A 15,023-nucleotide genomic window follows, 5' to 3' on the forward strand; every position below is an offset into this window, starting at 1 on the left:
GCGGGTAGCTCAGGACCGCTCAGACTGCTAAGCCCTTCTGGAGGCTCCAGTTAGGGCGTGGGCTCAGAAGGGCTTGCAGGTAAGAAAAAAAACAAAAAACAAAAAAAACAAAAACAACAACAACAAAAAAAAAAACCCCACAAACTAAATGCCTGTGATCCCTGCTTTAAACACGAGATTATATTCATTGCAAAACCCTGATCTGCTTGGAAGCAATTTGATGTGCTATCTAAATTCCAGCATCTTTCTCACTGGTCCAAAATTGCAGTTTTAGGAGAGCACCAGAGACTTTAAGAAAAAAACTGGGAAGGGCTCTGAGGACCTTGAAGTCAAAGCGTTGGAGAATTGTCTCCAGCGACAGAGGAAGATGGCTTCCAAATGTGTGCGGCTGCTCTTACTGCTGAGCTGGGTAGCTGGCCCCGAAGTCCTGAGCGGTAAGTTAAGAACAACTGTTGGCAGGCAGCCATAGGCAGTGAGCACACAGCACACTGCACACTCACCCACGCAGGCATTTCAGGAAAGAAATATCAAAGATGAAAATGAAAAATAATGTGACACGTCAAAGGTTCTGCACTCAAACAAAAGCCAGCCCAAGATGGTTGGGAGGCATACTTTTTCTTTTTCTTTTTTTTTGGTTTTTTCGAGACAGGGTTTCTCTGTGTAGCCTTGGCCATCCTGGACTCACTTTGTAGACCAGGCTGGCCTCGAACTCACAGCGATCCGCCTGCCTCTGCCTCCCGAGTGCTGGGATTAAAGGCGTGCGCCACCACGCCCGGCTCGGGAGGCATACTTTTAAATCAAGGATTGCAGAATAAAATTTGCAAGTTTGCCGTCAGTGAGGGAGAGGCGGTTGGAAGCAGACAGTTGTCAGACTGTCTGTGGCTGATAGCTGTAATCACAACATCCAATAATTTACACACTCTTCTCTTCTTTGACGATATTCCAAAGTCCAGTTTACCAGGGACCGGCAAACCTAGCTGCAGAGGTGGCTACTGCACACCATGGACCAAGCACCAAGGACAGGGAGTGTGCCAGTGACACTAGAGATTCTACAGTGGAGAACACAGAACAAGGAACATTGGAGTGCACCAAGGGGTGTGTGTGGGAGGGAAACACAGAAAATCTAGAATGAAATAAGATGAAATGTGGGCTCCTCTGATGTAACAGCTTTATTGAATCTGTGAGTAAAACCAGGGCAGAGAAAGACAATGTTGCCAAAAGTCACAGTGCCAGACTGTGTGGCGCCCTGGCCAGCTCCTAGCCTTGGTCATCTCTCACAGTCCTCCATAGCCTCACCGGGAGCTGGAGGTGGCAGTGTAAGAACTGCTTGCCATGGAGGCTTAGAACTTCTTGAGTGGCCTTGGCCAAGGGCATGAATTAATGCAAGGAAGCGTGAAGACAAATACAGCTTTGGGGGGGCCTCGGTTGAAGGCTGTGGTCCTTGCCACACCTGCGTCCAGCCTCCAGTCCTCTCATCATTTATGACTGCTCAGGGAAGCCAGCCACTATTTCTCTACCCTGTAAGCATGTACAGAATGCTGGGAACTGCCCCCATCCCCTGCTGCCTACCAGCCCCCAGCCCCTGCTGCCTACCAGCCCCCTAGCCCCTGCTGCTTACCAGCCATGTCTAAATATTGTTTGAAGGCTACCCTGACCTCCGGCTTCCCTTAAGGGCTTGACATTTATTCTGGCTATATCCTGGAAAATGAAATAAGGCTCTCCAGCCCCTTTCCCAGGACTTCCCTAATCTCTTTGGGTCTCTCCCTAGGAGCAGATAGAGCTGAAACATATACCATGGGTCCTTCCATGGCTCTTTTCCAGACATATCTTCCTCCCAGCTGTGGAAAGCCTTTTTGTTTATTGTTACGTTCCAGAGAACTGTGCTTAAGACAGATCCCATATATTATTTGAACAAGAGCATATGGAAAAAGCCAAATCTTGAATTTAAAATAGATGTGGAGAGCTTAGAAATTGATCTTCTCTTTCAACAGAGGCTGATGGCCAAGATCACAGCTCTGTTGTCTGCACAATGGTTCCTTGTCCTGGCCTGTGGCTGCCTGGGCCTCAATGAGGAAAAACAGGAACATTTAGAGACAATAGAAATTGCATCTGGGTAATATTTTCAGACATATTCCACCTAGTTGTCATAATAATGGTGATGGTCTTTAATAGTTATAATTCTTGCTGAGTCTGGGGATACATGCTTGGAATCCTGGCTACTCAGAACAGTGTAGGATGAGCTCAGAGCCAGACCTGCTTGGGTTACACAGAGTTCCAGGCCAGTCTCAGAAGCTTAAACAGATCCTGTCTCAGGTTTAAAAAAAAAAAAGAGAGAGAGAAAAGGCATGGGGCTAGCCTGGAGTGCTATAGCTCTGTGATAGGGCCTTTTGCTATGTACCAGACCAATGCCCAGCATCACACAAGAAAGCTATAGTACTATCCAGCTGCCATTTATTCAGCAATTACTATGTCCTGGGCAGCTAACCACTTTGTTAGCATTCGGTATGCATCATCCTGCTAACTCTCCAAGCAACCCTGTGGGGAAAGTGTGCATTGTCTGTTCATTGTAAGGACAAGAAACCGGAGTTATAAGAGGTTAGCGGAGTAGAGAGCTCACTAGAGGTTTAGAGCCGGGGTGCTAGGACATGTCCCTTTTTGTCACCCCATGCGCAGCAATGATGGGCGTTGACCCCTTTGGTAGAGATATGAAAGCCCCTAGGCTTCTGAGAAGGCAGTGGCTACTCCCAGGCCCCACTGCATCCCTGTCTAATAGACTCAGCAGGTTCCCTTGTCTGTGCCATAGGCACCCATTCTCATCTCTCTGGGATGGTCTGGCTGTTAAATAGGGAAGCCTGAATAAATATGAGTGGCTTGTGGGTTTTGTCCTTTAAATATACCTCAAGCATGGCTAAGACAACCATGCTGTCTAGGTCATATCTTAATCTCTGTCTTGTTTGTTGTGGCAGTGTGAGGCGCAACAACTCCTTTCTGCCTTGTTTCCTCATCTAGGATGCGGTGGTAATATCCAGAACTACTTAATGTGGGTGACGGTGGGTTGTAGAGTATTAGTAAACTTCCCAGAGCAGGACCTGGTACCAAGGAATGCTGGGTAAATGTGTGGCTCAGTAGGAGGCACAAGAGAGCACGGGCCTCCGTTGGAAGCATTTCTAGGAGATGAGATGCTCCCACTAGGGGGCGTATGTCAGTAACTGCAATAATGCTAGGCTATGGTGAGAAAGAACGGAGAAGAGCGGAGGGGGAGGAGAGACCCGGAGGTAGAGGAGCGAGCGGAGGTGGCATACAGAGAAAAGCAAACGTTAGAGACGAATTGAAAAGACAGAGAGCGGCGTGCACACACCGAGCAGCAGAGATCCTGATGGGAGAGACGGAGTATTGATTGCCTGGCTGGAGACATCGTGATGTTAGGTCTCCTCTGGCCCCTCTGGGTCCTCTCCTTGTAGCCCAAGATGGCCGCTCTTGTGACCTCCAGTCAGGGGGAGAGAATGCCACGGTGGAGGGGAATCTGTGCTGTGTGTTTGCCCACAGAAAATTCAAGCAGATTTACTCCAGGTCACAGGAGAGGACGGAGTGAATTGTTCTGGGGCGCAGGGTCTTGTCTTTACACTCAGGTGCCTTTTCACGGTTACCCACCGTGACCAACCCCCAGTCCCTCACATTTAGGGTTGGAGATTTTTGGCTTCTGCTGCCTCTCTTCTGGAACATTTCCCCAGCATTAGGTTAAAAGGTATGCTTCCTGTATCTGTTACTTTTCTCATTGCATGAGACGCATGCTTCAGTGTTGACATTCTTTTTAACCTCTATTTTATTTGGGGTATTGGAGCCTTTACCTCCCTTCTACCAACGCCTTAACCCTGAGTAAGAGAGAAAGAGAAGGGGCACAGACCCCTTTACTTCTCCCAGCTGTTTATGGTCAATTATGCTTTTGGGGGGCAATACCAAGCTCAGTCAACAGCAAACACAACAAACAGTCTCCTCTGAGCTGCGGCATTCAAACGTCTTTCTGCATTCACCACACTGTTCATCTCTCCAAATTGCTGCTCGCCTCGGGCCACCACTGAACACCACACTTGCTTTCTCTGGGCTCTCCTATTTATCTCTCTCAGAGTCCAAGACCATGCCCCTCTGTGTGCAGCATGAGGCAGGCTGTTAGGAGCTGGCAAAGACCACACCCCGCACTAGACAGTTATCAGCTGTGGACAGACTAAAGCCCAAACTAAAATTCCATGCTTGGAATTAAAACAGAAACACATTTACATAACATAAGGGAGAAGCCAAAACTTCCATCACACTTTAGGGAAAGAATGGCTTCCTTCATATACAATTTGAAAGATACTGTCCACAGCTGTGGGGACGGTGTGGTGGCAGGAGGATGAGGTGGGACAGTCAGGAAGAAGAGAGTTGACAGGTAGTGGGGCTAGCCACAGAACCTCAAGGCCTGCCACCAGTGACCCACTTCCTCCAGTGAGGCTCCACCTCCTAAAAGTTCTGTGGGCTTTAAAAGCAGTGCTACCTGGGGAGCAAGCACAGAGACACATGAGACTGTGGGGGACACTTTACTTTCAAACCATAGCCCTTCCCAATGCTGCCTTGGTGAGCTTTCCTGATATTTGAGCCCATTTCAGTACACAACTTTTTTGGAACAGTAACCAATGATCAGCCTTGTGCTAGTTGGGGTTACAGTGCTACAACAAAACACCACAATCAAAAGCAAGTTGGGGAGGAAAGGGTTTATTTGCCTTGTATTTCCACATCATGGTCCATCACTGAAGGAAGTCAGGAGAGGAACTCAAATTGGGCAGGAAACTGAAGTCAGGGGCTGATGCAGAGGCCATGGAGGAGTGCTGCTTACTGGCTTGCTCAGCCTGCTTTCTTATAGAAGCCAGGTCCACTAGGGCAGGGGTGGCACCACCTACAATGGGCCAGGTCCTCCCACGTGAGTGATCACTTGTTAAGAAAATGCCTTGCAGCTGGATCTTAGGGAGGCATTTCCTCAATTGAGGCTCCCTCTAACTTATGTGGAGTTGACATAAAACTAGCCAGCATAAATCTGCAAAGCTATCTGCTTTCACAATTCAATTTCTATGATCTAAAGGAAAAAAAAAGCTTTTGATTTCTCAGGGCTTCAATGCATTTCTATAACCCCAGCATATAGGAGGGTGAGGCAGGAACATCTGTTGGTGTCCAGCCTGGTTACCTAGCGAGACACTCCTTCAAATAACATCTTTTTTTTTTTTTTTTTTTAAAGAAAAATATTTAGTGTCAAACTCAAAACTTAAATTTTTCATCACTTTTTTTTCTTCTCATAAAAAAGTTGAGGCTTCTAAACTCTGTAATTATTTGTTACCAAGTTTCTAACTTGTCATTTTTGCATGTTATAAATTAAAGATTGGAAGGGTTCCTGGTAGAAACATGGGTTTCCCCCCTCCCCCAGCCCCCACCCTGGGCCATGGAACTGAATCTAAAGAGTGGCTTTTCTATTTCACAGTGTGAGATGCTTTGTCAGGTAACTAGCCTGTCCTACTTCATCCTTCTGAATTATTTTGATAAAAATAACTCCTGAGTAAACTGCGTGGTCTGATGCCCAGCACTTAACAGGCTGGCGACTGTGGCAGCCGTAACTAAACACTTTCCTTTTACCTCATGTAAAAGTGTGCTCATTCTTCAAACAGTAGAAATAGCCAAGGTCTTTGCTGCTTGTCATTTGTCAGGTAATTCCTGGAGCTTTTTTGTGATGCTTGATCTACATGGTCACTTGACTAAATTTAGAATTGTTTAGGAGATGCACCTTCGGGTGTGTCCAGAGAGATTTAACTGCAGAAGAGGGGCTTCCCCTGAACATGAGGAGCACCATCCCATGGGCTGGGGGCCTGGGTTGAAGAAAAAGAAGGAAATGAGCTGAACACCAATATGTATCCCACCCTGGCTCCTGACTGGAGATGGGACGTTAACCACTACCTCATGTTCCTGCAGCCTTGCCCCTCCATGTCTATGCAGTGTTAGCAATCAACACCAGGGCTCTGTGCATGTAACACAGGCATTTCATCAACTTACCTAGATGCCCATGGCCCATGCAGTGTACATTTTTAGCAGCTCAGTAGGGTCTTTATGAAAGAGAGGGTCCTTTAACTCAAGGTGTTCTAGGTCTAAAAACTGTCTCATCATGGTACTGACAGTACTTTTTTTTTTTTTTTTTTTTTTTTTGCCGTGATTTTATTGAATGTCTATGATTTACACATCATGCACCAAAATCCCTCTCCTCTCCCCACCCCCTCATATTCGCCCTCTGCCCTTGCAACCTCCCCCAGTAAAATAAAACAAACAAACAAACAAACAAAAATCTTGTCACAGAAGCTGTAGTATATCACACAATATAGCCTTTTGTCTACATATGTTCGCTTTCAAATATTAATTGCTACAAGTCATGGGTCTAGTTTGAGGCCTACACTGTTGTTACTGGATCCTCACTGGGACTGCTGTATGTCAAGGAGATTCTTAATCTTTGAATCTGCAGGTCCAGCCCCTTCATATATTCAGCAGGTCATACATGGGGTAGATGTTGGGATGAGGTCGACTCAGAGCCCTGGATCAGGGCCCACTCCCTTGTCCATGGGGAAGGGACAGCTCTCCTGCTCCCATGTCTTCAGGACAGGACCAGCTCTCCTGTTCCCATGTCTTCAGGGCAGGACCAGCTCTCCTGTTCCCATGTTTTCAGGGCAGGCTTGGCTCTCCCACTCATGGCAGGGCCAGCTGTTATCATGGCAGGACTGGCTCACCTACTCCCATGTCCTCAGAGCAGGGCCCGCTCTCCCACTCTCATGTCCTTGGGGTGGGGCCAGCTCTCCCACGCCTGTGTCCTCAGGGCAGTACCCACTCTCCAGCTTCTGTGTCCTCAGGGCAGGGCCAGCTCCCCGGCTCCCATGTCCCTAGGGCTGGCTCACCTGCTCCTGTGTCCTCAGAGCGAGCTCTCCTGCTTCTGTTCAATTTGCCAGATTGTTGCTGGCCATCAAGGCCTGGATGGCCTCCTACTCCTGTGGGTACTGGATCTTGTGGACCATCAAGCAGGTGGCAAGTGGAGGCCCCTCAAAGTCTTCAGTGAATTGCTCACAGAAACCATTGATGTTGGCCCAGCTCAGCTTCTTGTCCAGGCAAACTTGTGGCTCTGTTGATTCACACCTCCTGAGCCTCTGGCTCCATCATGTGCTCCATCCGCCATAGGATCCCCCCTCCCCCTTCTGGCCCTAGTATCCACTTTTGCATGAGCCAGCTCACGGGACTGAGTACAGCCCCAAGAGGCCTATGGTGTGGGCGGTGTAGTCCTCGCTCCAGCTCGACTTGAACAGCACCCCCTCCTTGAACGCCATCTCCTTGGCCCACACTGCACCGGGCCACAACCTGAAAAGCAGCTTCAGCAGCAGCAATGGTGGCCCGGTGGCCCTGGGAGCTCACCTGAGCTTGGTCCCATAGTCCTGTGGTGGGAGGGCATGGATGATCCACATGACAGGATTTCCTTCTTTCTGGGAAACCCCAGCACTATGTTTTGGGGCTCTCAGTATGGTCCTTTGGTGGCTGTGCAGTCACGGCTATTCCACGGATCAGACACAGTGTGCAATCGACGCCATCTTGTATGATCTCGGCTTGGGTATTTCTAATACATTGCGCTGTTTCTTCCCACTCAGGCCGCTCTTGAGGGTGAACATTTCTGTGTAGCTCTGGAACACAATCATCCTCCTCCGAATGCACTGAGGACCTCATCTTTGGAACCCCGCCATCCCGTGTGCCCACTGCATGCCCGCCCAGACAGTGCTTTTGCCATCACAATCCGTAACTACCTTTTGTTTCTGTGCAGATATCTTGAGACCCAGCTGTGCTTCAGGATGGTTTTACTATAGGTCCCACTGCTATGGGTACTTCCGGAAGCTAGGAAACTGGTCTCATGCTGAGGTAAGAAGTTTGGGCTTTTGGCTTTTTTTTTTTTTTTAAGAGGAAGGGGCCAGCTGGAGCCCTGGATCATTTTTAGCTTAAATGTAAGGTTTTTTCCTGGACCCCCAGGAGAAGCCTCGCAATTGAAATGAAGGGAAGAGGGCTATGCACAACCCGTTCAATTGTGTCAACATCGATGGTGTAGATACTATGTGTTCAGACCTTCAGTGGGCTGCACCGACACAGAGTGAGTAGGATGCAGCCAACACCCTCCAGAAAGCTACAGATGCACAGATCAAAGGGGCATGAAGAGTTGAGGCACCTGTGCAACAAATAACTAAATCCCCAATTATGAGACTTAGAGAAAGCGTGGTGTGGAAACACCTGAAACGGGTCTCTAGGATGGCAGGTAAAAATGCAAAGAAGTGGAAAAAAGAGGAATCTTCACTTGACACAACCCACACATGCTGGCATTTTATTCTCTTCAGCTATGCATCAAGTAGATCCAAATATCCAGTCCAAGGAAGGGGAGAGCTGATGTTGCTGCCTCCCTAGCTTGTGACTGATCACCACATAGAGGCCCAGGCCTGGAGTGGTCTAAGACTCTTGCAGCTAACTTAATAAGAAAAGGAAAGGAACAAAGGTGATCTACCCACCACGTGACAGCTAATGAGTTATCAGATGGTATTCTCTGGCTTTCAATACATGGTGGAGCACCCTAGCTCTTAGGCACTGAGACAGGATGGTCATGAATAGTTTAGGTCCAGCCTGGGCTACATAGGGATACTTTCCCTCAAAAAGCAAGTGAAGTGTGAGAGAAATGTGTGGTTGTGACATCTAAACAGAAAATTTCATTGCAGCATAAGCAAAACTGAACCAATTTTGATTAAACCAAGAGAAGCAGCAGAGATAATCTAGGGAACAAAATGTCTTACTGAAAGCCAGGTGTGGTGGCACACGCCTTTAATCGCAGCACTTGGAAGGCAGAGGCAGGCAGATCTCTGTGAGTTGGAGCCAGCCTGGTCTACAAAGCGAGTCCAGGACAGCCAAGGCTGCACAGAGAAATCCTGTATTGGGGAGGGAGAAGTCTTATTGAGTGAATCCCTGGATAACTGGGGAACAGAGAGAGTGAGAAGAAAGAACACAGAGCAAGAGGAAGAATGGAGCGAAAGGCCCCAGATCCTGTAAATATGAGGAAACTGTGCCTCAGAGAGGTGAAGTATTTTGTGAAGGTCACTGGGGCCCTCTGGTCTTAAATCTCCTGTGAGCTGCCTCTTCCTCTGAGACCCGACACTGTGGCCTTCTGTCTTCCATGGTGACAGAAATCAACCGTGGGCATAGGACCCAGTTTCTGGAGTGGGTGGTGGATCCATTGTGCTTGGCACACCAGGGCTCCAAGGAGAGAGCTGTGTGCCCACGGCATCACTAATGGGCCTCTCCTTGCAGCTGGAGTGCCAGTCATATGGAAACGGATCCCATCTGGCATCTGTCTTGAACCCAAAGGAAGCCAGCATCATATCAAAATACATAACTGGCTATCAAAGAAACCTGCCTGTGTGGATTGGCCTGCACGACCCACAGAAGGTAACCCCGGGCTTAGCTGGCAGAGCCTCTTGGGAAACCCAGGGTGATTATGCTTTCTTGAGAAATGGCTTCTTGGCCTACAAGCAGGATGTAAGTAGTAGCCCTTCTGCCGAGCACCTCCAACGATGAAAGGCAAGGCCTGAAGGCCAGGGACCCCATTTTTGCCCTCAGTGGGAGAAAAATGTTAAATAGCTCCGTTTTGTGGAGTTGTTAATTATGGTCCTCCTGGATCTTCAGCCACAAAATAACCATTTTCTAAAACCCTTCCTAAGGGGAGAATGCATGCAAGCCAACCTTCTAAAAGATTCAGATGAATTTAATTACCATTATGTCTTGATTAAACTTTCAGCTAACCTTTTCCTTAGACCTTGTCACTTTGTCACTATCCTTAGTTTTTTTCCTATGGACCCTTGTTGTCCTCTCCATTGGCACTTGACTGTGAGAAGTGTCACGTGATGTCTGTATTTATGGATTTGAGTTGGAGCATCTATACCTAACTGAAATGGAAGCTAATAAGAAAAGGCCATGCTTTCTGATTCTGATGACATTGCTGGAGACACCAGCGCCCATATACCACATTCCATAAGCACATAGTCACCCCCTGGCAACTGCCTATGATGTGTACCATACACCGCATTTCATAAGCATGTACTCACCCCCTGGCAACTGCCTATGATGTGTACCATACACCGCATTCCATAAGCATGTACTCACCCCCTGGCAACTGCCTATGATGTGTACCATACGCCGCATTCCATAAGCATGTACTCACCCCCTGGCAACTGCCTATGATGTGTACCATACGCCACATTCCATAAGCATGTACTCACCCCCTGGCAATTGCCTATGATGTGTACCATACACCGCATTCCATAAGCATGTACTCACCCCCTGGCAACTGCCTATGATGTGTACCATACACCGCATTCCATAAGCATGTACTCACCCCCTGGCAACTGCCTATGACCTGTATCATGCTTTCCCTTTTCAGTATCGCAGGAAAAAGTAATTTCAGTTATTTGCCTTAAGTGGTGTTTATTTGACTTTCATGATTTTTAATTTTCTTCTATATATGTGTGTGTGCCTGCATGCATGTATGTGCCAAGTGCCTGGGAAGGCCAGAAGAAGGCATTGGGTACCCTGCAACTGGGGTAACAAAGCTTTGAGCTGCCTTGTGGGTGCTGGCAACCAAGCCTGGGTCCTCTGTAAAAGCAGCAAGTATTTCTAACAACTGAGCTGTCTCTCCAGCTCCTCCACTTTTTGAGACAGAGTTTCACTATGTGGCTTTGCTGACCTGGAACTCCCCATAGAGACCAGGCTGGCCTGGAACTCAGAGAACTGCCTTGCCAGTGCTAGAATTAACAGCATAAGCCACCACACTTGACCAATTTCTTTCTCATTTTTAGGTATTTACTTTGTTGTCAATCAAAACTGCACTCAGAGACAAGCTATATATTTACATCTAATTCTGTGACATATTTTTATAGTTTGACTTTTTTCACATGTGTGACTGTGAGACACAAATGACCAATGAATATTCTAAAACTGTACCCTATGTCTAATAACCTAGAAAATATGAATTAAAAAGATGTAATTTAACTTAGACTGCAACATTTTCTTTGTATAATGAATAATATCTTGAGGCTATAGAGAAATTGTCGTTGTACCCAGTCAATGAGGATATAAATTTGTCCAAGTGGGCAATTTTGGGAAAGTACTTTGTCAATGGACGTTGATAATCTCAAAGCAGTCACGTCCTTTGACTCATTAATTCTGCCTCTGGAATATAGCATATTTTTTGGAATATAAGATGCACCTGACCATAAGATGCACCCAGTTTTTAGAGCAGTAAAGCAAGAAAAACAGTAAAAACAGCAATTGGACCATAATGCTCAGCCTAATCTCCCCCCCCCCCACTTTTGGGGGGAAAGTGCATCTTATTGTTAGAAAAATACGGTATTACAAGGAAAAAAATTTGAGAACACAGAGTTATTCTCTCTTTCTTTTTTAAAATATTTCTTTATTACATATAGTGTTCTGCCTGCATATACAGCTTCAGGACAGAAGAGGGCATCAGATCACATTACAGATGGTTGTGAGCTACCATGTGGTTGCTGGGAATTGAACTCAGGACCTCTGGAAGAGCAGCCAGTGCTCTTAACCTCTGAGCCATCTCTCTAGCCCCACAGAGTTATTCTCAACAAAATTAGTCATACAATGTTTTTCGTAGTAATTGGAAATTAGAAACAATATATGCAGTAGCCAATAGGAGGCTATTGAGGTAGAATATGGTATATCATTATGTTAAAGGAGGGTTTAAAAAGCAACACAAAAGACTGAAATATGTATTTTAAAGAGTACAGTATTTTTAGCACAATGATAACTATGTTTCCATCAAAAGTAAATATCCTCAAATAATCATGATATTTTCCTCCATCACTGAATGGAAGAGTGGCTTTCCTAATTTTGGTCCTTCATACATTTCTGTACTTTGCCCCATGAGACCCTATGTCCCTGGGCCGAGGGCACGGAGTGGCTGTGGCCTGTGAGCTGGCCAGGTTGCATTTTCTTGTTTCCTGTCATTGCAGAAGCAGTTATGGCGATGGATTGATGGGTCTACACCACTGTACAGACCCTGGAGTCCCAGGACAAAGAGTGAAGCCAGGCACTGTGCTGAGCTGAGCCCCAAGGAGAGTAAGTTCCCTGCAGCCCTTCCCCTCTCCAAGCTGCAGCGCCATCATTAGTTAACCTAAATAGGAGCAATAGGGGCACCCTTGTCCTCCTTCCCAGTCTCCCTTCCACCCAGCAACATCACCTTACAGGACAGTGGCCTCGACCTCTGTATCCACCCAGCAGTCTTTGACAAATCAGTATACCAGTGAGGGAACTTTTTAACAGCAATGGAGGGAGGCATTAGGGGACAGATTATGATAAAGGCCATCAGAGGCAAAAAGCTAGAGAAAAGAGTCTCTTAGGCCATCCCTTAGCTCACACTGCTGCTATGAAAGCTAACTTAGCCAGGACACAGGCAGACCCATAGGTACAACCCACTAAAACAAAGCTTCCCACCCAAGTTAAGGGGCAACTGTGAATAGTCCAAGGCCACAAAGAGCTGAGCCAGGAAGCAGTGAGAAGCCAGAGTGAATCAAAGAAAAGGTTGGCATTTTGTTTTCATTATAGCAGAAACTGTGTTAGGAGAGAGACTGAGTGCCACGAACATTCCAAAAGAAAACATTCCAGGGACTCTGGGACCTGTGGTATGAGACCCTCTGTTTCTGCCTTTGAGCCTGGCTGGCTTTGGGGAAGAGGCTGACCAGATGTTTCCCTAGGTCCCTTGCATGCCCATGGTTCTGGGCTTCTCACTGGATGAAGTTCTCAACTCCTCTCCTGTCAGCAGAACCCCACAGGGAAGGAGCCTGTGGCATCTGTGTGGGAACAGGGAGCCCAAGTCTGCTTTATCCCATCCCTTCCACGTTGTTTCCCTTTGGCTCACAGCGATCAGGACACAGGCTGCAGACGCAAAGAAACTGAAAGCTGGCGCTAGGGGGATGACGTGGGGATAATATGCTTGCTGCGTGGCCAGGAAAACCTGAGTGTGAATCCCAGAACCAACATAAAGCTGGACAGGGTAGTGGTCATGTGTAATACCACCACAGGAAGGTGGAGGGTGGAGAAAGGATTCCCCAGAACCCCAAGGTCAGCCACACAAGTGGGGTCAGGGGCAGGGCAGAACATACATTATTAATGACAAGCCCGAGGGAAAAGAACAAGGCTAGTGAAAAGCTGGTGAAGGGTAGACTCAAAGGGAAAAACCTTTACAAGATCCCACCCTCACCCCCAGTGCTGTTTTTATAATCTGTAAATGGATTTTTACCTAGGCACAGCCATGCACGAACTCTGCTCTCTGTGACAGGGCCGACTCCTATTTTCTTCCTATTTATTGGGCATTCTGTTCCTCATGTCCCTTTGTCATCTCTTGGGATGACATCTCTTGGGTCATAGTCTGCTTTGTGACCCAGTTTTTTACTTTAGGACTTTAAGCTAGCACAGCCTGTAAATCCTTGTACTTCCAGGCCTGTTAGATGAGGCCACATAACATAGGGTGGTTGATTCAGTGTCTGTGGGTTGGAGTGTCAGCAATATCTACAAAATACCTGCAGAGCAACATCTAGCAATATCTAGGCAGCTCACAGCTCTGCACGTCTCAACTAAACAGTATTGGATCTGACCCATGTTGACACATGAAAGAACTATCCCTGGGCCTTGTCCAGGATGCCAAGAAAAATGCGCAGATAATTCTGCTAAGTTCTGCACTGAACTAGCTTGGTTTAAAACGTCTGTTTATTTTCTTACAGAATTTTTAACTTGGAACAAAAATGGATGCAGGAAGCGCCAGCACTTCCTGTGCAAGTACAGGCCATAGAGCAAGAATCAAGCGTCTACCAGTCTTGCACAAATTCTCCACTTTCCTCTCATCTGGTGGCTGATCTAACCGTTATCCCAGAGAGTAAACACAGCAGCTAGCATTGACAAGGCCTCCAGTGCACTGACTATCAGGCTCAGAGAACCTAGCATGGTGGGACAGTGGCTTCTGGTCTCAGAGGTTGGCATGGTGGGGGAGTAACTTCGGTCTCAGTGTTCACTCTACAATCCTTTCTGGTACCCCTCTCTCCTCTCCCTGTCTCAAACAACTAGAAATGTACTTCCTGACACTAGGTCCCTGTCAAAACAGTAAAGTTTTGAAGCCAAAAAACAGCCAAGAGTGAGTTTCTGTCCCCTTCAGCTTCTGTGACCTCTGACCTCCCTCTGTTGCCCACACACATCCCTTAAATCCCTGTTGTTCATCCTCTGGCCTTGGAATGCCCATCAGCTGAGTCTCTGCTGGTCTGAGGTGGATCTCTGCCTCCTGTGTCTCTGGCAGCACTTGACTTTAGCAGAGGAGGTGAAAGGTAAACCTGCCAGACTCAGAGCCAGGTTGAGGGAGTGGAGTGGTATTTAGTTAGGAGTTTTTCTGGACCTATGGTGGGAGTCGACAGTCACAAATGGTGCAGGGGACTGACCTGAAGTCCTTGAGGCTTGCTTTTTTTTTTCTGCCATTACCAAGCTCTGTGACCTTGCTCAGTTCTCTGTGTTCAGAGTTTGAGATTCCTCATAGCATGTTTGCTCTAGTAATGAGATAATCAAACCATAAAATGTGGACATCCCCACCACCCAGGTCAGGAGTCTACATGGCAGCAGGAGAAGAAAATATGACTTGCTGGCCATCAAGAAGGGTTACTTTGGTGTGACCATGACCATGTCTATCAGAGGGGAAAGCTCCCAAGAAGAAAGTCTATGTGGCCTGGCCACACAGTCAGGTTAGGTGGACACCCAGTTAGTTGCTTTATCTGTATGACACGGCTAAGCAGTCGACAGTATGCTGCCCTAACCTGAGAATGTTCCTTTATACCCAGAGCCATCCAAGGGCTGGCTGAAGGAAAACTGAAGGAAGGGTTAGT

The 15,023-nt window shown here is 47.2% G+C and overlaps 1 protein-coding gene across 1 annotated transcript; it reads left to right on the forward strand.

Moving 5' to 3' along the window:
- Positions 1-279: 279 nt before the first annotated feature.
- Positions 280-14,066, forward strand: Reg4 (regenerating family member 4). Its single transcript, XM_051165906.1, has 5 exons — positions 280-434; positions 7,868-7,962; positions 9,388-9,525; positions 12,114-12,219; positions 13,881-14,066. The coding sequence occupies exons 1-5, from the start codon at positions 368-370 to the stop codon at positions 13,946-13,948; spliced, it is 474 nt and encodes a 157-aa protein (XP_051021863.1). The 5' UTR covers positions 280-367; the 3' UTR covers positions 13,949-14,066.
- The last annotated feature ends 957 nt before the right edge of the window (positions 14,067-15,023 follow it).

Source organism: Acomys russatus, chromosome 23 (assembly GCF_903995435.1).
Source record: "Acomys russatus chromosome 23, mAcoRus1.1, whole genome shotgun sequence".
NCBI lineage: Eukaryota > Metazoa > Chordata > Mammalia > Rodentia > Muridae > Acomys > Acomys russatus.